The sequence below is a fragment of the Globicephala melas genome, chromosome 4 (assembly GCF_963455315.2).
Source record: "Globicephala melas chromosome 4, mGloMel1.2, whole genome shotgun sequence".
NCBI lineage: Eukaryota > Metazoa > Chordata > Mammalia > Artiodactyla > Delphinidae > Globicephala > Globicephala melas.
The window spans coordinates 18,936,453-18,961,693 of record NC_083317.1 but is presented as its reverse complement, the minus strand read 5'-3'; the positions used below and the strand labels follow the sequence as shown (position 1 = coordinate 18,961,693).

General features: G+C 38.7%; 1 protein-coding gene across 4 annotated transcripts in view; it reads left to right on the top strand.

Annotated features, from left to right (window-relative positions):
* The first annotated feature begins 292 nt into the window (after nt 1-292).
* The window catches only part of JAM2 (junctional adhesion molecule 2), a 69,252-nt gene continuing 44,303 nt past the window's right edge, over nt 293-25,241 (top strand). For all 4 annotated transcript variants that reach the window (XR_009563672.1, XM_060297886.1, XM_030880944.2 and 1 more), the window contains exon 1: nt 293-854. Coding sequence is in view for 3 of the 4 variants with exons in the window: in XM_060297886.1 (XP_060153869.1) it covers nt 632-854 (223 nt within the window). In the remaining variant the exon portion in view is untranslated. The remainder of the gene's footprint in view (nt 855-25,241) is intronic.

Below are 25,241 nucleotides of genomic sequence, written 5' to 3'. Positions count from 1 at the left end.
AAAGAAGCAGAAAGCTTACACCGAGAAGAGACCAAGGCGATTGCTAAAATCTGAGTCCTGCCTTCCAGCTCGAATCTTGATTGCTTTTTCCCCCCTTCGCCTCCAAGGCGGAGCCGGCGAACCCCATCTCCCCGGAGCGCCTACCCCGCAGGTTCGCGGGTTGGCCAGAAATTTTCCAAAGATCTCCACCCTTAGGCTGAAAACCCCCAGAGAAGTTTTGTGCCAAGGAGGGGAAGAGAGGAGTCGGAGCAAGGCAGGCGCAGTCCCCCCTCCTCCGCGCCCCACCCCCAAGCCCTGCGGCCAGCGCCTCCCGCGCCCGGGCTCCTCGCCCTGGGGGACAGCTGGCAGCCCCGCGCCGGACCAGACACAAAGCCGATCAATCCCGGCGGCGCGGGGGCGGGGGCCGCCCGCCCCGCCAGGGCTTCCCTTCCGCCCGTCGCCTCCTCCGGCCCCCTCATTAGGACCCAGCCGACACCTCGTCCGGCTTCCTCGGCCCGACCCGTCCCAACCTCCCCACACGCCCCCCCCCGAAAGAAAAAGAACTGTCCAGACCCCCCCCAGGTCCCCGGTTAGGCCAGACCCGCCTCTAGGGAGCCGGTTAAGAAGACGCCCCTGGAAGGGGGAAACTGACATGCCATCAGGCCCCGCCCCTCCCCTCCCCTGCAAGAGTGTCTCTGCTCCCGCCCCGAGAAGTTCAGTGCCCCCCCGGGCTGCCTCCCGCGCTTCCGCGCTCCCGCCGCCGGGACCCTCGGCTTCCGAGGAGTCGGCAGCTCCCGACCCCGCGAAGATGGCGAGGAGGAGCCGCCACCGCCTCCTCCTGTTGCTGCTGCGCTACCTGGTGGTCGCCCTGGACTGTAAGTTGCTGGGGTACCGCCACCCTCCCACCCACTCCTGCTGAGACCAGCTCCCCCAAACCTCCAGCCCCTACTACGCTCGGCGCTGGCGGAGGGCTTTCTCTGGGGTCCCGGACGGAAGGTCTGCCGCGGGGCAGCTGACTTGACACCCAGCGAGCCCAGAATTCGAGGGTGCCGTCTGCGGCGGGGGGCCGGAGGTCTTCAGTTTAGTGTAAATCTCATCTGATTTTGTTAGTTCTAGTTAGAGAAAGTTAAGGGTCCACACCAGCAGGTTCTCATCTTGCAAAGTTGGGTTGAGTTTTCAAAGACACGGAAACGTGAATAGAATGCAAAACTCACTAACTCCTTAGAAGATGCTAAGATCCCAAGATGGCATCACTCGGAGGCAGGCGCCGGCCACACGCTTAGCACTAGAGCAGGGGGCACTATTAGAATTGTCATGGCTTTTGAGGGTCCCAATTGTGCCGCTAATGTGCAGTGCACTTTTGGGACGCGTGGTGGGAGGGAATTCCTGGCTGTTGAGCCAGAATTACTTGTATCCTCTCCACCTGTACATCTACATTCAGTTAGAGGAGTCTGGTCTGGGCGCTCCAGCCAGCTGCTGTGTCCTCAGGGTACGTCAACGGGATTGTTAGAAAGATACAGAAGCTCTGATGCAGTAGCGGGAGACGTCCCAAAGCCAACTTCACGGGATGGTTCTAAACAGGATTTTCACGGATTCTGGGCTCATAAGATTTAAAATCCTGGGAATGTTTCCTATTATTTTGTTTTTCTCGCATTAACTTTTTAGAAAAAAATGGAGGAGATTACAATAGATCTTTAGCACACTTAAGAAACGAAGTTTTCCTTTTTCTTTCGTTTTTCCTTTTTTTCTTTTTACTTTCCTTTTATTTATTTTTAATAGAATGCATTATTGTTGCTATTCAAGTTCTGATAATATAATACTTAAAATAACCTGCAGGTTGCGTGTCTAATAGCATAAAACAATGACTCTTTCTCGAGCTCTCATTGCCTGAGTATTGCTCAGCTCAACGTGGTGTGAGTTTTTGTCCCTGAGTGGGGAAAGAAGGTGCAAGTTGTCTCAGTGAAGGGGGCATGTGCTGACCTATATTATAGGAAATCAAACCAAGAAGTCAAGGCTTCACAATAAAAACCATTACGCAATTTTGACATATCAATTGGTATCATGTTGAACACACAGACAAAAAAATCACTAATGCCGAAAGGCAACAAAGAGGCAGACTGGAGGAATTGTAACAAAACTACTGGAAAAGTTATGTATTTCACTGACAGTCTTAAATTTGAAATAAAAAGGACTGACTTTAGTGTAGAATTATCACTAATTAAAAACAGAGAAAATTATTTTACTCTGGTATTCCTACACAGTAATCAAAATAGAAACAATACACCCTAAGTTTGAAACTGTAGCCAAGAATAACCCAGAGGCAAACACAGGCTTAGATGAATAGGCAGAATAAGCGCTTTTTCAAGCTTTGGGTAAAGCTAACACTTTGGCCCTCCTAACCCTGACTCCTACAGGGGATTAATTTGGAAGTGTGCAGGGATCTTTTCTGTATTGTTCCTGGGATGCCAAAAGGTCTGGTATTGCAAGAATGTTTTATTTGCTTTTTTAAAATTTTTATAACAGTTTAGACTTAAAGAAAAATTACAAAGATGGTATAGAGAGTTCCCATATACACCACACCCACTTTCCCCTATTATTAATATTTTACATTAGTGTGATACATTTGTCACAATTAAGGAACCAATACTGATACATTATTATTAACTGAAGTCCATACTTTTTTCAGATTTCCTTCATTCTTCCCTGATGTTCTTTTCTGCTCCAGGATCCCATCCAGGACACCACAGTACATTTAGTAATCCTGTATGTATCCTTAGGCTCCTCTTAGCTGTGACAGTTTCTCAGACTTCCCTTGTTTTGTTATTACCTTGGCAGGTTTGAGGCGTATTGGCAAAATATTTTGTAGAATGTCCCTCAATTGGTATTTCTCTGATATTTTTCTCATGACTAGACTGGGTTTATGGTTTTTTTTGGAGGGCGATCTCCGAGGTGAAGTATCATTTTCATCACATCATATCAAGGGTACATACTGTGACCATGACTTATCACTGTTGATGTTAACCTTTATCACCTGGTCGGGTAGTGTATGCCAGGTATCTCCATGGGTTACCTTCCCCCCCACTTTCCATACTGTATTTTTTGGAAGGAAATCACTATGTACAACTCACACTTAAGGAAGAAGAGTTATACTCCACCTCCTTGAGAGTGGAGTAGCTCCATAAATTACTTGGAATTTCTCTGCTTGAGAGATGTCTCTCCCCCCACTCCATTCATTCATTCATTCATCTATTTTTTTTTATGTCAGCATAAGCTCATCAATATTTATTTTGCACTTTGGATAACAGTCCAATACTATTTTATTTATTTTAGACTGTCAGCTTTGGCCATTGGGAGTTCTTAAAATTGGTTCCTGTGTCCCTTTGACATCCCCCCATCATTGTGTATATATGTGTGTTTGTTTGTTTGTTTTTGGCACTTCCTTACTTTCTGGTCCCACAAAGTGCTCCAGGCTGATCCTGTATATTTTCTGCTCCAGTTCCAGAATCAGCCACTGCTCCAAGGAGCCCTGGTTCCTTTGATTGGAGAATGGTATTAGAAACCAAGATCTGGGCACTAGGTACATTCATTGCTTTTAGGGTGTTGTTGAAAAAACAAGAATGTTCTTCGAGGCTAAGTTTCACCCCACCGTCCTATTTTTGATTTATCCACTCAGGTTTCACATCCAGATCCAAAAACTGTACTGAAGGCTTACCTATGTATCACACTGTTCCTAGGACTTTCCTGTATGTTTTCTCTTTTTAAGTTCTCAACAAATGCATGAGATAGAACATATCTTCAACTTACAGGTAGGGACCCTAAGGCTCAGGAAAGCTAAGTTACTTGTCTGGGCTCACTTATCTAGGCTGGAAAGAGGTGGCACTGGGATTTGAAGATCAGAGACTTTGTTGCATAGATAGCTGGCCTTCACTCTCATTTTTCTGAACACTTAACTCTTTTTATCATCTTCATTCAAGAAAAGACAGTGGATTCCTTATGCTCTAATTATATCTCATCTTCTTGATATTCATCCCAAATACGACTGTACCACTCTTTTGTCTCAATCCTAATATGTATAATATCATGCTCATTCCCATTCTTTCCTTTTACTTCTATCTGTCAATATTCTTTGTTTCTTTTTGGTAGTCAGGAGGATTGCTTTTTGTTGTTGTTACTTAAATTATGATTTCAGTGTACCTGTTGATAGATGGACATTTATTTGTGTGTTTAGTTGAATTATATTTTTCTTTCCCACTAAAATAGAAGCTCCATGTGGGAAGAAATTTCTTGATGTTTGCTCACTACTGTATGTCCAGTGCTGAGCAAAGTGCTTGGTTAATAGTACGGGTAAATATACACCTGTCGAAGGGGAAGGGGATAAGGTGGAGTGGGTGGAAGAAATGTATGGATAGAGTTAATGATTGTATTATAAATCATGAAGCCCTAACTTATTCTGCGTAGGTGAGATGTCAGAAAAGGAGTTGAATGTGAATGAGAGCAGTGTGCTGTTCTTGGCAATACACATCTGGTGGCAGCTTGTCCTCAGATCTAGACTGGAACCCAAGCCAGGCAACTTGGCCTGAGTTTGTAATCTCTCATCAACTGACAAGGACCGTGGAGGCAGAGAGAGGTTTGGATCTTCTGCAAAATTACAAGGTTCTGCCTCTATGATGGAATTGACCCAAAACAGCACTCCAGGAAACCGGTGCCAGGAAAATTCTGCCCTCTGTCAACATTGTTAAGAGCAAAGCATCATAATCAACTAGCTGAAGAGAACTGGTTCCATCTTGACATAGTCAAGATGAATGCAAAGGTCAAATTGTGCTTGCTGGTAGACCTGATAATCATTTTAAGACAGTAACAGACATGACATTAAAAAGGAAGATGTCAAAAGCAAAAATATCAGCATAAAGAGAACAGTGAGTTCCCTATGGCTGAGGACACTCATTTACCCCTCCACATGAGCAGTTCAATGAGAGAGGCCCATGTGTATTTACACACATTTGCTCTGCGCATGGTTTCTATCACACTCTCTTCCTCCAGTGGGCCTATTTGGTGGAGAAGATGTATTAGACCATAGAGGCAAGAGCCACTGTGTTTGTTAAAGTCAGACCAGCAGAAATCTGTAAAAGCCATTGTTTAAAATAACATTTCTTTACATCCCATAACAATGTAGTGACACCACTGCTGAGCCGATACTACAGGCTACCTGTATTGCCAGATTGATGTTTTTTTAAAAATAAATTTATTTATTTTATTTTTGGATGGGTCTTCGTTGCTGCGCGTGGGCTTTCTCTGGTTGCAGCCAGCAGGGGCTACTCCTCGTTGCGGCGCGCAGGCTTTTCACTGCAGTGGCTTCTCTTGTTGTGGAGCACGGCCTCTACGCACGCAGGCTTCAGTAGTTGTGGCACGTGGGCTCAGTAGTTGTGGCTCGTGGGCTCTAGAGGGCAGGCTCAGTAGTTGTGTCGCACGGGCTTAGTTGCTCTGCGGCATGTGGGATTTTCCCGGACCAGGGCTCGAACCCCTGCCCCCTGCACTGGCAGGCGGATTCTTAACCACTGCGCCACCAGGGAAGCCCTCCCAGATTGACGTTTCGAGGAAGATGAGGGTGAGTCAGAATCTGGGTCAAGTGCTTTCTTTGGCAAAAAAAGAAAAAGAAAACTTAAAACTGAGCACTACTTTCTTGGAAGGTGTTACTGAGGTTAGAACTCAGGGAAAAAAAGCCCAACTATATTAGTTTCCTATTGTCACAGTAACAAATTACGATAAATTTAATGCCGCACAAATTTATTATCTTAAATTTCTAGAGGTCAGAAGTGTGAAATAGGTCTCACTGGGCTAAAATCGAGGTATGGGAAGGGCAGTGTTCCTTCTGGAGGGTCTAGGGGAGAATCTGTTTCTGTGTGTTTTCCAGCTTCTAGAGGCCAGCCATGGCCCCATTCCTCCAGATGCAAAGCCAGCGATGCCAGGCTGCCATATCTCTGGTTCTCTCTCTTCTGCCTCCCTCTTCCACTTATAAGGACCATTAAAATTGCATCAGGCCCACCTGGGTAATCCAGAATAATCTACTCATCTCAAGATCAGCTGGTTAGCGACTTTAATTCCATCTGCAACCTTATTTCCTATTTACCATGTAAGGTAACATATTTATAGGTTCCTGGAATTAGGATGTGGACACCTTGCCGGGGGTGGGGGGGATTATTTTGCCTACCACAGGAACCAAAATTAGGATGTGTGTAATCGGTGTTGTGGCCAAGAACATTCTAGAGCCTATGGAGCAACCATAACTCTTCCCTTTAAATTATACTTCATAGTGTTATAGATTTGCATTTTTTGAGCTGTATTTCAGATGGCATAGTGTAGTGGTAAAGAGGACGTACTCTGATGCTGAACTCTGCTCACTTACTAGCTTTGTGACTTTGTACAAGTTATTTGACTTTTGTGTGGGTTAGTTGACCCATCTGTAATGGTGACAATCCCAATAACAGTACTTACCTCATAGAGGTTTAGGGAGAAAGAAATGTGTTCACATGTATAAAGCATTTAAAAAACTGTTACTGTTGTTATTGTTAAAATTTGGGGGCAATGAAGTTAAACATTCATATTATCACTTATAATGGATTTCTGACATTTCTGAGAGTCATAGACAAAGAATAGGCTGTTTCATAAGTACTGTACTAGTTTAAACAGCCTGTTTTATTTACTTCTATTATTTTAAGAGTTTATTTTAGGGAATTCCCTGGCGGTCTAATGGTTAGGACTCCACGCTTCCACTGCAGTGGGCACTGGTTCAATCCCTGGTCGGGAATTAAGATTCCACAAGCCGTGCAGCATGGCCAAAAAGTAAAATAAAATAACTAAAATGTTAGATTAAAAACTTTAAAATGTTAAAAAAGAATTTTTTTAGAATGTGTTTTTTTAAGTTTTATTACAGAATACACACACATACATCTCTATCTATCTATGAAAAGATTATACTCGTAACCAGGTAAAGAAGATGAGGGAGACCATTTCTGATGGTGCCAGCAGCATGCACAGATGTCCCTGGGGGAGAGCGTTCAGGAAGAGGGTGAAGGAATAAAATAAGTTCTTTAAGGCCAGAGTATGGAGAGCAGGGGAGGGTGAGAGGCAGCAGCCAGGCGGTGGAGGGCTTTGTGAGACACAGTTAGGATTTTGAATTTATCCTAAAGTAAGGAGAAGCCATTGAAGGCTTTTAAACGCTGAATATCCGTCAGATTTGCATTTCAAAAAGAGAACCCAGTGGATGGAGGATAGAGAATGGGCAGAATGGGTAGGTGGGAAGTTGGAAGTGGGGAGACCAGTGATTGGAGTGGTCCAGGCAATTACTTCCTAAGTATGTCTTTTATATAGTTTACTGAAATATATACATACACAAACGTATATCATTAAACATATACATATACCCACAGAAAATTGTTTTATTATTTGAAATGTAGTTAATTAATCAGGGATTTGAGAAAAATTGTTCTTTGGTTTTTAAGGATTTTTTTTAAAAAATCATGTATACTGGAGGTGTTTCCAACTTTCTGTTCAGCTCCCAGCATATAAACGTAAAACAGTAGCTCTTTGGGTTACTATTTCTCTTCTTTCAGTGTTGTTCTCTTTTCCAATACCTGAGTTTGTTTTCCATCAGTATTGTTTTAAGTGTTTTTAGAGTTTCACCAAGTTGCCACCCTTTGGAGGGTGACTTGATTAGCTGTGATGGCCTTCTATATTACTAAGGGTATGAGTGTGTGCATGAGAGACAGAGAGAGAGAGAGAGAAAGAGAGAGAGAGAGGATGTGTGTGCTCAAATGAATGCCTGCTGACAGGCCCACAGAACCCTACTGAGGATCTTCAAACCAATGAGTGGGTCAGCAGTGTTCTGCGGTTTGAATTGTTCTTATGTTTTATGAGGAGAGAAGCAGAACACTGTCCTGGACCTAGTCCTGTGAAGTAGGTCAGGAACTGCTCTCTTAAAGGGAACCCTCCTACACTGTTGATGGGAATATAAATTGGTGCAGTCACTATGGAAGCAGTATGGAGGTTCCTTAAAAAACTAAAAATAGACTTACCATATGATCCAGCAATCCCATTCCTGGGCACAGATCCGGAAAAGACAAAAACTCTAATTTGAAAAGATACAGGCATCCCAGTGTTCATTGAAGCTCTATTTACAATAGCCAAGACATGGAAGCAACCTAAATGTCCATTGACAGATGAATAGATAAAGAAGATGTGGTAAATATACACAGTGGAATATTACTCAGCCATAAAAAGAATGAAATAATGCAGTAAGTCAGACAGAGAAATATAAATAGCATATAATATCACTTATATGTGGAATCTAAAATGAACTTATTTCCAAAACAGAAATAGACTTACAGACATAGAAAACAAACTTGTGGTTACTAAAAAGGAAGGGCGGGGAGGGATAAATTAGGAGTTTGGGATTAATAGATTCACACTACTATATATAAAATAGATAAACAACAAGGACGTACCATGTAGCACAGGGAACTATATTCAATATCTTATAATAAGCCTATAATGGAAAAGAATCTGAAAAAGAATATATATATATATATATATATATATATATATACTTTGTTGTATACCTGAAACTAACACAACATTGTAAGTCAACTATACTTCAATAAAAAAATAATAATTTAAAAAATATATTTTTCGGAAACAATTTTGAACGGTTCCCGAAGTACAACCACAGAACTGTATAGTGTTCTAAAGGACAGAATTCGACGAGTACTGATTAAACCATAATTTTCCTCCCAGAAATTCTGTAAAACTATTGAAAATAGAGGTAAACACTTCATTTTGCTCTAAGTAAACGGGTCATTCATGCCTGTTCAACTGCGTTCTCCAGGTCTTCAAAGGATCTCCTACTGCTGTTGTTGACATTGCTAACAGCCCACTGGGAAAGAAACTTTGTGGAGAAAAATGTCAAATATTTCCTTCTAGAAACTGGAAGTGGGGAAACGTACAAGAGGGGACTCTATGTGAGTAAATAAAGTGCTCTTGAATGATTTAAAAAAGAAAAAGAGCTACTCTCTTAGCTTTCCACTGTCTGGGCTCCAAAAGCCCTGAGCATCCTCGTGAGCATAACTGACATGAGTTTTAGTCCTTAACTAAAGAGTCTTGTCTTTCTCTCTCTCTCATGTCATTGGACTCAAGATTTTATTTGTTTCGTTGGATTTTCTATTTTGTTTTAGTCTTCAAAGTGCCTCACAGGGACATTTTGGGACAAATTTGTCTTTATATTTGTACAGAGTGAAGAAGCCTAGCTGGTCTCTCTCCTTTATGCAAGGTGTTTCCGGTTTGCTGGCTCACATCTTGTGAAAAGAGTCACCTGCTGTTTTCAGTTTTAGCTTTTCTCACACTATGAAAACTTGCTCAATACTTTATGATGGACGTGATCAAAGACAAAAATAGATCACTGTTAAATGCATCTACTTACATGTTCAACTAGCATAATTTATGTATATGGTGAATTCGAACATCACAGAAAAGTCATCAAATGAGAACTGTCTCCTTTACAGTCCTCCTGATTTTTATTCCACTCCCACTCTTTTAATCTGATTGTTTAATTGAGGTATAGTTGATGTACAATATTATATAAGTTTCAGATATACGACATTCACAATTTTTAAAGGTTATACTCGGTTTATAGTTATTATACAATATTGGTTATATTCCCTGTGCTGTACAATATATCCTTGTAGCTTGTTTATCGTATGCATAGTAGGTTGTACCTCTTAATCTCCTACCCCTATGTTGTCCCTTTCCCTCACTCCCTCCGCTCGTAACCACTAGTTCATTCTCTATACCTGTGAGTCTGTTTCCTTTTTGTTATATTCACTAGTTTGTTTTATTTTTTAGATTCCACATATAAGTGATATTATACAGTATTTGTCTTTCTCTGATTTATTTCACTAAGCATAATACTCTCCAAGTCCACCCATGTTGTTGCAAATGACAAATTTTCATTCTCTTTTTATGGCTGAGTAATATTGCATTGTGTTTGTGTGTGTGTGTGTGTGTGTGTGTGTGTGTGTGTGTGTATGAGACATCTTCTTTATCCATTCATCTGTTGATAGACACTTAGGTTGCTTCTATATCTTGGCTACTGTAAATAATGCTGCTATGAACATCGGGGTGCATGTATCTTTTTGAATTAGTGTTTTTGTTTTCTTCAGATATATGCCCTGAAATGGAATTGCTGCATCACATGGTAGCTCTGTTTTTAGTTTTTTGAGGAACCCGCATGCTGTTTTTCACAGTGCTTGCACCAATTTACATTCCTACCAATAGTGTATGAGGGTTCCCTTTTCTCTACTTCCTCATCAATGAAGTAGCCCACTCTTAAGTTTCTTGCATGTGATTCCAGCAAAATCGTGGGGCGGGGAATGTAGTTCCAGCATATATGAGCATACCTGTATAGTTTCTTTAAAAATAAAAATTACTGTGCTTAATGTTCTGCAACTTCCAACAGATCAAATCATATTGTGTATAATATTCTGTGCTTTCCTACAAAGTATCTATTTTTACCAGTAACTAAAGCCACAACCCAAAGCTGGGTCACCAAACAGGACTCATGATAACATCTTGAAGAGGCCTTTTTAAAACCCTCTGCCAAGATGCAGTAGGGACGATCTTCTAGTTAAAACCACTAAATATAAGTAGTGAAACCAAGTGCTATAACAAAACAGAGGGAAATAAACTCCCAAACCAGTGATCAAAACTAGAAAGAGAAAAATTCCAACCGAGACCCAGTGAAAAAATCCAAAGGAGAAAAGAGTAAGGGCCAGAGAGGACAGAGACAGCAGCACCAGCTAGGATTTACAGACAAGTGAAAGCTGCTGCTATTTTTAAAGGAGAGGAAAGAAGTAATGACCATGAATAAAATTGGAACACGTTGAGCTACTGGGAAAGTGCTAAATTTGAAAAGAGAGAATTGTGTTTATATTTTAAAAAAATGCTCTAGAGTCACTTTAAAATAGGAGTGGATTCTAATCAAAAGTAGAATGGACATATGAAATAAACAATGACTCAAGTGTAAATAAACACTGATCTATTCAATCCAATAATTTAATTACTGGTTATTATTATTTAATCCAATAATCTAAACACAGTGAGCTCTGCCATAAAATATATAAAAGTTTTACATAAACTGATTGGAGCTATGGTATCATTGTACTATGACGCCATATAATGCTTTCGGTCCCAGAAGAAGTTAGGTTCTTTTGTGTTTGTGCCGTGTGTGTGTGTGTGTGTGTGTGTGTGTGTGTGTGTGTAAGGGAGTGAACCTCTATGGCATTTTATCTAGATACAATGTTTCTCCTCCCAGCCTCCATCTCTTCTACTGTCATTGTCCTCCTTGTTCAAATGTTCTCCATGTTGCCAAACGCAAGTCCTCTCTGAAGGTCTAAGTCCAAAATCCCTTACCTCTTCTTTTTTTTTTTTTTTTTGCGGTACGCGGGCCTCTCACTGTTGTGGCCTCTCCCGTTGCGGAGCACAGGCTCCGGACGTGCAGGCTCAGCGGCCATGGCTCATGGGCCCAGCCACTCCGCGGCATGTGGGATCTTCCCGGACCGGGGCACGAACCTGTGTCCCCTGCATCGGCAGGCGGACTCTCAACCACTGCGCCACCAGGGAAGCCCTCAAACTTTTTTTTTTGATTCCATATTCTACTTTTTTTTTTTTAAAGAGCGTATGCCCCAATGTAAGTTTTTGGTTATAAATTATATACATGTATTTTTGTATCAATATATTACATTAATTATAAAATATACATAAAATAAATATTATATTAGATGCAAACACTAATACCTTTGGGCAGAAATGAAGTGGTGGTAGCCCTATATTACAGAGTTTGATAAAGGCTCTGTAATTAAAACACTGTGGGACTGGTACATGAAGAGACTGACAGACCGATGGAACAGAATATAAAGTCCAGAAATTGGCGCAAGTTCATTTATAAATTTAGGATAGATAGGGATAAAAATAGAGATCTATCTATCTAAACCTACCTTTCTATATGTCTGTATTTATCTATCTATCTATTTATCCACATATAAAATGGTAGCATCTCAAACCATTGAGAATTCTTATTAAATGTTGTTACAACAGTTGTGCAGTGATTTAAGGTAAATTCGATCTGAACCTGATAGTGTACATAGGGATAAAGTCCAAATGAATCAGAGATCTAAATGTAAGTAAGTAAGCAAATAAATAAGACCATTGCCCACAAGCAAAACAAAACAAACAAAACAAAACAAACAAAACAAAACAGAACAAAGCATGGTACGTTCTTCTATGAATTGGACTATATATCCAAAGAGCATCTGCATGAAAAAAATAAAACACTATACACAAATCAAAAGATAAATGTCTAATTGGGAAAATATATTTGTAGTTTAATCCTCAACCAAAGAGTATTATCACTGATATAACAAAGAGCCCATAAAAATGGAAAGAGAATAAAAATATAAAGAACAAAATAGAAAAATGGCACATGGGCATGCTAACACACACACACACACACACACACACACACACACACACACACACATACACACAAGCAAACCCCAGAGAGTTCCCAGAAGAAAAATTCAAATGATTCTTCAAGTATGAAGCTCTTTGGAATTCACTGGCCGTCTAGTGATAGGACTCCTTGCTTTCACTGCCAAGGCTCCAGGGTTCAATCCCTGGTCAGGGAACTAAGATCCCACAAGCTGCGCAGCCCAAAAAAAAAAAAAAAACTGATAAGTATGAAGCTCTGCTCAACATAACTTGAAATGTAAATTATTAAACCTTCACAAAGACTGCATCTCTTGTCTACCAGATTAGCAAAAACATATAACTCATCTGCATGTTCCTTTACTGAGGTTGTATGGAAATAGGCACTTTCACACACTCTTGATGGGCAGTGTAATGAGGTGTCTGCTCTGGAGTGGAATTCAGCAGTGTGTAGAAGAATTACATATCTACCCTTTGACTCATCCACCCCACTACTGGGAGCTTGTTCCAGAGCTGTATAAAACAGGACATGATTCATGCATAATATTATTTATTTCAAAATTATTTATTAAAAAAAGACTGAAAACAATCAAATACCCATCAGTAGGGGGTTGGCTGAATAAATAAAATGGTGTGCAATGTAGTCATGGAAAGGAATGAGGGCAGTCTCCATGTATGGATATAGTAAGTGAAAAAAGCAAGGTACAGAACTGTATAGCTTCACATGCTACATTTTTCGTAAGAAAGAAATGCTGGGAAGTTAAATGAAAACTATTCACAATGGGTAGAAGAGACAGGAATAGAACAGATTTCTCTTAATAACTTATTACATAGATTTGATTTTGAAAACTTAAAGGTTTTATTTAAAAGATAAAATTCATTAAAGCATCCATCTGTGAAAATTGAAAACAGATGGAAAGAGATGAACCTACTGTATATCAAATCAGTGATATAACCACATAGAGGAAAGAAGCTCCAGTCTGAGCTTAGAAAATAATATTCCCCTGAATAGTAGGATATACTTTAGGGATGAATAAAGCTACAAATACTTTGTAAACTAATTTAAAATAGTAGTTTTGTTCTTTTGAAACTACTTTGTATTACAGACAATTCAAATCAGTAATTATATCGATATAGAAAGATAAAGATTTTCATTGTAGGAAAAAAGAGATACATGTATAATGTTTTTTAAAAAGGTAAGTTAAAGCCCTATAATGGTATATTTGATTTGAAAAATCACTATGAACTCATGATGCTTTTTTCAGATGCAAGAATCTGATAAAGAATATATATATACATAAACATATATATGTGTATATATATATATATATATATACAGTAACTGAATCACCTTGCTGTATACCTGAAACTAATATTATAAATCAACTGTATTTAAATTTTAAAAAATGAAAGAAAAAGAAAAATACAAAAAAAAAAGAATGACACATTTTCTGTATCTGTCTACTAAAAAGGCCTAGATGAAATCACAACCTGTATCAGTCAGCTCTTATGAAGTAACAAAACCCACCCAAATCTCAGTAGTTTGCAACTATATGCATCATTTTTGCTGCTTTTCAATTTTGGTGGCTCCAGGTCAGCTGCAAAATCTCTGCTTTACATGTCTCATTCCTGGCCCCAGGCTGAAAGAGCTGCCCCTATTTGGGAGAGACAGTCCTTGTGGCCAAGGGCAAAGGCAGGAGGCAGAGCTAAATCATGCAACAGCTCTGAAAGCATCCACTTAACATGATGGATGTCCACTGGTCAAAGCACGTCACATGGCCAGACCTGGAACTGGGGTAGGGGAGTGTATTCTGCCTGCCACGATGCCCTGGAAATCATGCGATAATAAGTGGGAAGGGAATGAGTAGTTGGGAATAATAATATAATCTATTCTACAACCCCATAAAAATGATCACAAACAGACTGTGATCTAGATACCATTCCACACTAGCAGTGACTCGGGATCTTTGGAGGAGCATCTGATTCCGTGTTTAGAGTTGGGCATATATGAGTGTGGGACATTTTGTTGCACCAGAAAGCAAGTTAGAACTCTCCGAGCTACTGAGGTTGTGTCTAAAAGACACAGGAATCAACATAAAAGGGCTCCCTTTGGCCAAATTAGAGGCAATTTGAGAATCAAAAAATTTTTTTTAAATATTGAATGCAATTGATTTAAAGATGTTGAATATATTTTTTAATGTATTAATTATGCAGATACCAAAAAGAGAGAGAAAGTCAATTAGAAAAAAAAAAAAAGACACAGTTACCACGCTTTGGTCACCATCTGAACTAAGTCAGTTTCTTCTTACTCTGATATTTGGCAGTCAATAATAAGGCTTTGTCCTGCTTTCCTTTATGTTTGCATATGTAACCACATCCTTAATTGACAAGGAAAAGTTCTTCTTTTTAGAATTCAAGCTAATAAATGGGCAAAGATAATAGAAAAAATAGAAACTAATTATCATTATCCTGAAACTTGTAATTGGCTTAGGATATGATTATTAATGCGTAAAAACAGAAAAAATGTTGATGGGAAACTTTACAATGGAGGAATCAGTCTCTTTATCACCTGAAACCACTATTTAGTCTTAACGTCATTAAAAGTGGCACAACCAAACATTCAGTGATATAATAGGAAGCATATAACATTCCCTATGTAGTATTTTTACCATCCCTCAAAAAAAATAGTGACCTTTCCTTGAGTCAACCCTCTAGACAAGCTAACTTCTTTTTGAAGGAGAGTAGATACATAGATTAAATGACCCCACAAGGCCACACACAAACTCAGAAACTGGGCTTTTCTACAGAATAACTGACCAGGTTTCTGCAACAAGTCAATGGCATGAAAGGAAAAAATAAAAGGGAGGAAAGAGCAGGTTAGCTTTAGATTAGAACAAACCAAGACAAAAAGCCTACAAAGCAAATGTAATGTTGAGACATGGTTTGGATCCTGATTCAAATAAAACATCAAGCAAATTGGACTAGGGCTGGATATTAGATTATACCAAGGAAGTATTTTAAATTTTGTTAGTTGTTCTAATGGAGTTGTAGACATATGTCTTCAATTTGAGTTGATACCTACTTAAATATTTAATAAAGAAAAAAATTTTTATATATATGATTTGCTTGAAAATTCCTCAACAACAAAAAGGGGTAGATGAAGTAAATGTGGCAAAGTCTTTATAACTGTTGAATCCAAATAATGAAATATGGGGGTTATTGTTCTGTTCTCTCCACTTTTATGTCTATTTGGAAATTTTTCATAGTAAAAAACTACTTAAACCCATAAATACAAATAAAGAGAAGAATGTGACAAATATATAGAAATTCTAATATTTTTATTCACCCCTCTGGGTTTTCTTATACATTCTACCTTAGAGTCTACTGGTTTAAAGAGAAAATAAAAAGACCAAAGTGAGTCTACATAAGATATCTGAATTGTCTGTTTTCTTAAACTCCACATCTTAGCCAGGGTAGTCAATATAAGAAACCCACATTCTGTTTAAATAGCCCCCTTTTAAATCTAGTTTGTCTCTTTCACACTAATAAAATGCCTTCAGACAAACAAATGAACACCCTGCCACTAACTGGAACTCCACGATCCTGGGTTACACTGCAAAATCTGTTAGTAAATCCACTGCATAACAGCCGTTTTTCTTCATGATGTAGTGTGGATCTTTCGGTTCATTTATTTTGAAAGGAACTTTAATATTTTATTCCCTAAAATGTGAAAGGACCCATTAGATGAGTGCATGTCATATTCATAGACTGATGGCAAGAAAAGATGAATGTAAAAAGTGAGTTGATTAAATTCCTAAATATTTAAAATTTTTTCTCCTGCATTTATTTAATGCAGGCTGACTCAATCAGGCCTTTCTTATCAAGCATCTGGCTCTTCTGAACAACAAAAGAGAACACTTGCAGCCTTCTTATAGGGTAAGGGCATATCCAGCATTTGACATTATCAACTCTTTCAAAATTGCTCATACTTTCTAAAATATTTAATGTTCAAACCCATGTCATTAATAACTTAATGTCAAGTTCCAAATGAGTTCTTTTATTTATTTATTTATTTATGGCTGCATTGGGTCGTTGTTGCTGCGAGCAGGCTTTCTCTAGTTGTGGCACGTGGGCTTAGTAGTTGTGGCTCACAGGGTTAGTTGCTCCGAGGCGTGTGGGATCTTCCAGGACCAGGGATCAAACCTGTGTACCCTGCATTGGCAGGAGGATTCTTAACCACTGCGCCACCAAGGATGTCCCCGAAATGAGTTCTTTATATGATTTAATTTCCCATAGTTCCTCGAACCCTGAAGACTCCAAAGCTCTAAAGATTCTCTAGAGAAGACTCTGGTTGTGGGGAAAAAATGGAAGAAATAGAGGCGTTTGGAAGCAACCTAGAGCCTGTGTCAGCAGCTTATGCACACTAGCAATGTAGTCATTTATGTCAGAAGCTATTTTCAACACTTTCCCCCAATGCGCCATGAATTCATGAGCAAGAGAATGTAGATGTTAATAGAGGAAAGAGTTTCACTTCACCTTCCATTCTATTATTTCTTGGTTTTAGAGTGCAAGCAAGATTGCATCACAACCCTCTAATCGATTTTATATTTAGAGTCCTAATTATTTGAACAAACAAGTCATATCTCTCTAGCCTGTACCATTTTACACGTTCAACTATTTATATGTTTAGTGGTGAGACACCCAAATCTGCTGAGGAATGATGAGAACAGTCAAAACTAGCCTTTTGCATTACATGGGCTAGAATAGCTGAAGAAATGTATTTTTCTAATTATTAGGGAAAAAAAGGACAAGTAATTTTGGAAGTGGGACACAGAGGTACTTTTTAATAAAGCTAAGTTACCTCACCAATGAGTGTGTAGAATAGTAATGTGTTTTTTCCCAGAGGACAGTGGATTCCCATCTTTTACTTGAAGGAATATCCATTACATTTTCCCTGACAGGGTGACTCTGGGGCATTTTCAAACTGACTGGGATGATGGGCAGAATCACCTTCACTTTTTAAATTAATTTTATGAATTATATTTCTAATGTATATTTGACAGTGATACATTATCAAATTTATAGGTTAAATATCCATGTGAAATGTCTCTACTGGATGGTTCAAAGAACCTCCTTATATTTTAAACCATAAATGTCACATTTGTTCACAAAGAAACAAAAAGTATGATGTAAATAAAATGGAGCTTGGGATCCAAGGAACTAAGATTGTGTCAGTTCTGCTCTTAGTAATGATGTGGCTTTAGAAAACGGCTTAATTTTATTCAGGTCTTATTTTCCTTATTTGTAAGATGAGGGAGGAGGTTTGATTTAGTGATGATAATGTTCTTTATAATTTAACGTTTTATATTTTTTAATGGGGGAAATGTACCATACTTAGCCTGTGATGATAAAATTATGTGGAGTTGTGAACATGTTTTAATTCTAAACTGCCTTTTTCAGAGTTCTTATTGGTTAAAACACAGAGTTTGTTTTGAAAAGAAGCAAGACATGGGCTCCAAAAGTGGCTTGGTATTCATGGAGCTCATATCTTCATGTATATTATGTTTAGTTTCTATTTGATGCAGTAGGCAACAGGAAGTTGCTGGAAGTTTTGATGAGTGAAACAATATGCCAGAAAATTGGTATTTGAAGTAAACAATAATTTTGACCCCTACATGTAGGATAGACAGGAGGAAAAAGGTAACTTTAGCCCAGGTATTAGGTAATAGAGTCCAAGATTAAAGTAGCTGTCAAAAAATTTGTTTAAAAAGAGTTAAATCCAGAAGACATTTAAAATAGAAATTGGTAAGTCTTAGTGCTTGATTAAATATAGGGGACATGAAAGAAATCAGAACAATACTTCTAAGTATTGTAAACATGAAGAACCATAGAAATCATAGTATTTAAATGGAAAAGGAGTGATTATTGTCTATAGTTCGGGAGGCAACAAAATAGCCAACTAAAGATGTCTGTATAGACTATTGGAAAGAGGGTGAGAAGTGACTACAAATAGAACTACCATAGGACCCAGCAATCCCACTACTGGTCATATACCCTGAGAAAACCATAATTCAAAAGAGTCATGTACCACAGTGTTCACTGCAGCTCTATTTACAATAGCCAGGACGTGGAAGCAACCTAAGTGTCCATCATCGGATGAATGGATAAAGAAGATGTGGCACATATATACAATGGAATATCACTCAGCCATAGAAGGAAACGAAATTGAGTTATTTATAGTGAGGTGGATGGACCTAGAGTCTGTCATACAGGGTGAAGTAAGTCAGAAAGAGAAAAACAAATACCGTATGCTAACACATATATATGGAATCTAAGAAAAAAAAAAAAGGTCATGAGGAGCCTAGGGGTAAGATGGGAATAAAGACACAGACCTACTAGAGAATGGACTTGAGGATATGGGGAGGGGGAAGGGTAAGCTGTGACAAAGCGAGAGAGTGGCATGGACATATATACACTACCAAATGTAAAATAGGTAGCTAGTGGGAAGCAGCCGCATAGCACAGGGAGATCAGCTCGGTGCTTTGTGACCACCTAGAGGTGTGGGATAGGGAGGGTGGGAGGGAGGGAGACACAAGAGAGAAGAGATATGGGAACATAGGTATATGTATAACTGATTCACTTTGTTATAAAGCAGAAACTAACACACCATTGTAAAGCAATTATACTCCAATAAAGATGTTTAAAAAAAAAAAAAAGAATGTAAAGGAGCAGAGACAATGAAGAAAAAGTGCCCAGGGAAATAATAGGCAAGCAACAGAACAGTGTCATGGACGAGGGGAGGAATTTTGCCAAGTCAGTTGTTATCTGGAGGCTAAGAAGGATGAAGAAGGGGAAAGATCAGAGTGAAGTAAGGGCAACCTGAGGGATTAAAAAGTAAAGAAAGAACAAAATTAGCATTTGAATAGAACTCTAGGATTAAAAAAATACTTTCACTGGAATTATGGTATTTAAGTCGTGTTAACATCCCTTTGTGGTACCTAGAACTATTTTTATCACGGTTTCATAAATGAGAAACAGAGGCTTAGAATGTCTTTAGGGATACAGTACTTAGAGGCAGGACTTGAAGTTAGAACTGCTGACTCCAAATCTCATTTTTTTTCCTCTGTGGGTGACAAAGTATCAGGAAAGGTAGAAGGCTGAGGAGATTCGGGGGGAAATGAAGATGCTCTTTCCTGGTGTTCACTTCAGCAACATGATGCACGAGGCAGGGAGAGAGGGAGCTTCCCTCCGTCTTGTTATGTACAGATTTAGAATCAGCACACAGTGGCCTGCAGGCGCAGTGCAAAAATGACTAATTGTTTCTATCGTAATAAGAAAATAATTTGAATATTCTATTTGGAATGTGGTTCATGGTTTAAATATCTTAATGAATTAATAAATACTTTTTGATATTTTGTATATTTGCACTGTGGTTGTCTCAACATATATAAATGCCTTCCATGTTCACAACTCAAATTGAATTCAGAGCAATATTAACCCGAAGGGTAACCCATAAGCCTGCAATAAATATTTCATGATCTGAAAATCTTGTTTAAGTAAATGGGAAAAATATCCAAAAATGAGCATATTCAATATCATCAGGGATTTATTATCGAATTTAGTCAACCTAAGAGCATCACAGATCATTTTAAAGGGAAATGGAAAAAGTCCCCCTAATTTCTAGCCTTTTTTCTAAAAGTTAATATTATAAGATCTTTCAGAATGTTGAGTCCAGGATTTCTAATTAGGCTTCGGGCACTTACAGCTTAATTAATATGAGTCTCTGTGTTGTACCTTTTTTTTAAATAAATTTATTTTTGGCTGTGTTGGGTCTTTGTTGCTGTGCACGGGCTTTCTCTAGTTGCGGGGATCGGGGGGCTACTCTTCGTTGTGGAGCGTGGTCTTCTCATTGCGGTGGCTTCTCTTGTTGCAGAGCACGGGCTCTAGGCACGCGGGCTTCAGTAGGTGTGACTCATGGGCTCTAGAGCGCAGGCTCAGTAGTTGTGGCGCACAGACTTAGTTGCTCCGCGGCACGTGGGATCTTCCCGGACCAGGGCTCGAACCCGTGTCCCCTGCATTGGCAGGCAGATTCTTAACCACTGCGCCACCAGGGAAGCCCTGTGTTATATCTTTGAAGGTGGAGAAAACTGGGTTATGATTTCATAATATGCTTACCTTTTCAAAGATTTTTATTGAAGATGTGGATCAGAGATCTTAAAGATCATTTAAAAGGGTGATAGTACATGCCTGAAAAAGAATAAAATAGTTTTGGGCATACTGTTATTGAGAGATAAGAAGACTTAAGAGACATCAATTATCCCAGTTAAATTCATCAAAATTAGTTAAAGTTTTCGTAGCTGAAAATGTTATCCTTTGAAATACAGCATATTGTGAGTAGGAAGAATTATATTGGGCTTCAATTTGGAGCAGTGAGTAATTCAAAGTTGAAAGAGGTAAGATAGAAAGTAACAAAATTGAAAAGCCTCCAAACTGTGTAAAATAAGTCTTGAATAAATCCTGTATCCTCTCCGGTACCCCATTTGCAGTTTTGTTGTGAGGACAGGTACCACCAGTGTATCATGATACTGATTATAAGTTTCACTCTTGAAAAATTAACTTTATGGTTATGTTACATCAGCTGTATAAGTGGAGAACACTTTCAGTTTATTAAACAAAGCTTCCAAATTTCCGTTAGCTCAGAGTGTGTTCAAGGAATTCAATTGGGAACTAGCCCCAGGAGCGGTGTCCCTGCCCCAGGGGGTGTCATGGAGTTCTGTAGGACCTATTTAATTGTCACAGTGATGGGTGGTTTGTGGGGCAGGAACCAGGCTGATAAACATCTGTGTGCCAAGCCATGCTGCAAAGTAATTTCCCTGTGTCCCTCACCTTTCATCCTCCATTACTTTCTCAGATTCCATTGCATGTTCATATAAGTGCAAACTTTTTACCTATGAACACAGTTTTTTTGTTGTTGCACAGCCTTAATATATATCTAAATATACAATTTTCTATTCTAATGTCCACAGTAACCCGGTTCTTTATTTTTCGGTACCATTTGGGATGGCTTCTGGTTTTCTTACTTCTCTTAAATGCAATTTAATGTAATTTTATTTTTTATGAGCTTTTTTTTTTTTTTGGCTGCACACCATGGCATGCGGGATCTTAGTTCTACGACCAGGGATCAAACCTGCACCCCCTGCAGTGGAAGCATGGAGTCTTAACCACTGGACCACCAGGGAAGTCTGTTTTATGAGCTTTTTAAGAAATTTTATTTTTTTTAATATTCTACATATAAGAGAGGTCATATGGTATTTGTCTTTCTCTTTCTGACTTATTTCACATAGCATAAGGTCCATTTATGTTGCTGCAAGTGGCAAAATTTCACTCTTTTTTAATGGCTGAATAATATTTATTCAGCTTCTTTATGCATTTGCCCGTCGACAGTAGTTTGCATATCTTGGCTATTGTCAATAAGTGTAGATTAATATCTGACTTCTTCACTGTGTCTTCTAGTTTAGTCATGTACAAGCATTTATAAATTGAAATATATATTATGTTACTATAAATTGTTTTCCTTTTATTTCTCCTTAATATTAAAGGAATATTATATTTATATTTAGTTCAGATAAATATTATATTTATATAATATATAAATATATTTATTATATATTATAAATATATAATATATTTATTATAAATATTATATTTAGTTTTCCAAATTCTGTATATATAATATAAATATATAATGTTAATTATCTATAAATTTTGTTTCAGGATAATAAAAGAGGCATCAAAATTTATTATGGGGCTTCCCTGGTGGCGCAGTGGTTGAGAGTCTGCCTGCCGATGCAGGGGACATGAGTTCGTGCCCCGGTCCGGGAAGATCCCACATGCAGCGGAGCGGCTGGGCCCGTGAGCCATGACCGCTGAGCCTGCGCGTCTGGAGCCTGTGCTCTGCAACGGGAGAGGCCACAACAGTGAGAGGCCTGCGTACCGCAAAAAAAAAAAAAAAAATTTATTATGAAAAGAGATTCTGATAGTGCTGAGAACCAATGAGTTAAAATAAATAAGTGTAAATTACATGTATTTCATCATTGCACTAAATTCTTCAGTTTGTGGCAGTTGAAGGTAGGAAATTTATTATATATTCTATTTTTAGGGAGCCAACTTTTCCCTTTCCAAGGTCCATTTTTAGCTGACATGAGGAAAAAAAGTGAAATGGGAGAAAAACGTTAAAAATAATGACACTACAGAATGCACTGCAGGAAAACCATGTGTGCATATATGCACATTTCACCAAAATATGCTAAAGTAGTTTCTTCCTTTTATATGTAGTGAAGGTATTGCTAGTTTAGAGTTATGCAGTGTCAGTATTTTAGATTTTTGTAAAAAGAGGCTATAAACCTTTAATACAATCAAAAAATGTTAAAATATAACTAAAGCTTAATACTTTATTTTAATTCAGCTAGTTTTATTCATTGGTCTAGTATGTCAGGTATTGTGCTAGATTAAAAATATATATAGTTTAGGGACTTCTCTGGTGGCGCAGTGGTTAAGAATCCACTTGCTAATGCAAGGGACACGGGTTCAAACCCTGGTCTGGGAAGATCCCACATGCTGCAGAACAACTAAGCCTGTGCGCCACAACTACTGAGCCTGCACTCTAGAGCCTGGAAGCCACAACTACTGAAGCCTACGTGCCACAACTACTGAAGCCCACGCGCCTAGAGCCCATGCTCCTCAACAAGAGAAGCCACAAGAAGGAGAAGCCCGTGCACCACAATGAAGAGTAGCCCCTGCTCACCGCAACTAGAGAAAGCCTGCACTCAGCAATGAAGACCCAAAGCAGCCAAAAATAAATGAATAAAATTAAAAAATATATATATATATAGTTTATAGTATATTTAAAATATGTTCTACATTAGGTATATAGTTTATAGTACATATAAAATACTGCAAAAGAATTTATAATACATCTGATTTGAAGACAAAACATGTTCAGTCTTGTCTACAACAGACATTTAATTATCTCCTTTTGTGTGTTAAGCACAATACAGGTACAGTTCCTAATATCACCATGTGCCAACACTACCCAATGGAAGAATCAGATATGTAAGAGACAGTTTGTAAAAATAAACAAATAAGGGCTCGTAAAAAGTGCTGTGTCATATAGGAGAATGGATGAGTATGTATAGAAGGACAGAGGGGCTGGTGAAGACTTTACCTTTCCTGATATTTCAGCGGTGTGTTGAATTATACAGAGAAATTCAGCATTTCTCAGGAGAGTATTGGGGAGCAGGGATTTGAGGGAGAGAGCCTTTGAGACTGCAAAGGCTTTTGGAGTGAAAAGAGCCCACGTGAGTGGGAGCCCCATGGTGGGTGACTTGAACATAGGGTATGGAGGGGGGCAGTGATTGAGGGGGAGATTGAAAGACAGGAGCTAGTTCTGAAAGGCCATTTGAAGGAATTTGGAATTCATCCTGAAGGCAAAGGGGAAGCCTCTGAAGGAAGCTAAATATGATCAGATTGTGTTTTCAGAATCTAACTCATGTAGGAGGGAGGCAGATGAATTGCAAACTTGTCCACATCTGTATTCGTACTTGGCTATTTCCCTCCTGAATCAAAGGAAGTGGAGTGTCTCCTGTCGAAAGCTAATTCCTTACTTGTGCTCATGATGCTCTTCTTCTAGTCTCATTGGGTCCTTTTCTTCAGCAGTTATTCCCTATCTCATATATCTTCAACTTATCTTCATTATTAACTCTTTTATCACAGGCTATAGACATGTTCAAGTCTGCAATTTCGAGAGGGAAAAAGATCCACCATGATTCTATAGTCAAACATCTTGAATTGATGCTCTACATTTATTTTCTCCATTTTTTACTGACCATTCAACCTGCGGTCAAACTGCCCTTCCCACGCCATTGAAATTGCTATCATTGTATCACCAGTAACTTATTAGTTCCTAAATTCACAGCTTACTTTCATCAAAACCTTACTTGACCTCTGAGACTTCAGACGTTGTTGATACTCCCTTCTTGCAAGTCTGCCCATCTTTGATTTCCATGACATCATTCTTTCCTGGTTTCTCTTACTTCTCTGATTGCCTTTTCTCAATCTTCTACATACTTTTCTCTTGGACTTTTTCTCTCTTATTCTACTATAAATTATATCCCCCCCTTGGAAAGTCACAATAATCCTTAGCATATTAAGAGCTCTGTAAAGTTCTACAGTAGATAACTTTGATTTAACTTGCTAACCCAATGTCTGTCAAATCTTTATGACCATGAAACCTTCATCTTCTATGAAATGCTAAAAGTCAATGGCCAATCTGAGGGATGGGAGACAGAAAAGGAGCATCAGAAAAAAAAAAAAACAGGAGGGAAATGGTGTCACAAAAGCCACCAAATGAGCCAAATCATAAAATGCTATTTAATTTTATCAAAGTAGGTTGGAAAGGAAAGTTCCATGGGTAGTCAAAATATCATTCAGAGCTTTCACAGGAGAAGTTCCTAGAGGTGGTAAGACTTAAGAGGGACCTTGAAGATTGGAAAGAATTTTAGTGAAGAATTTTAATGCCCACACCTCCCCTCCAAGTGAAGACTTATGTGAAAATAATAAGGAAGATTAAATTAAACATGTCTTGAAGATATAGACATGGCTCTGAGAAGGGTGTTTGTTAAAGTTTAAAGAGGAGTGGTTGACATTGTAAGTTTATTCTAGATGAGCTT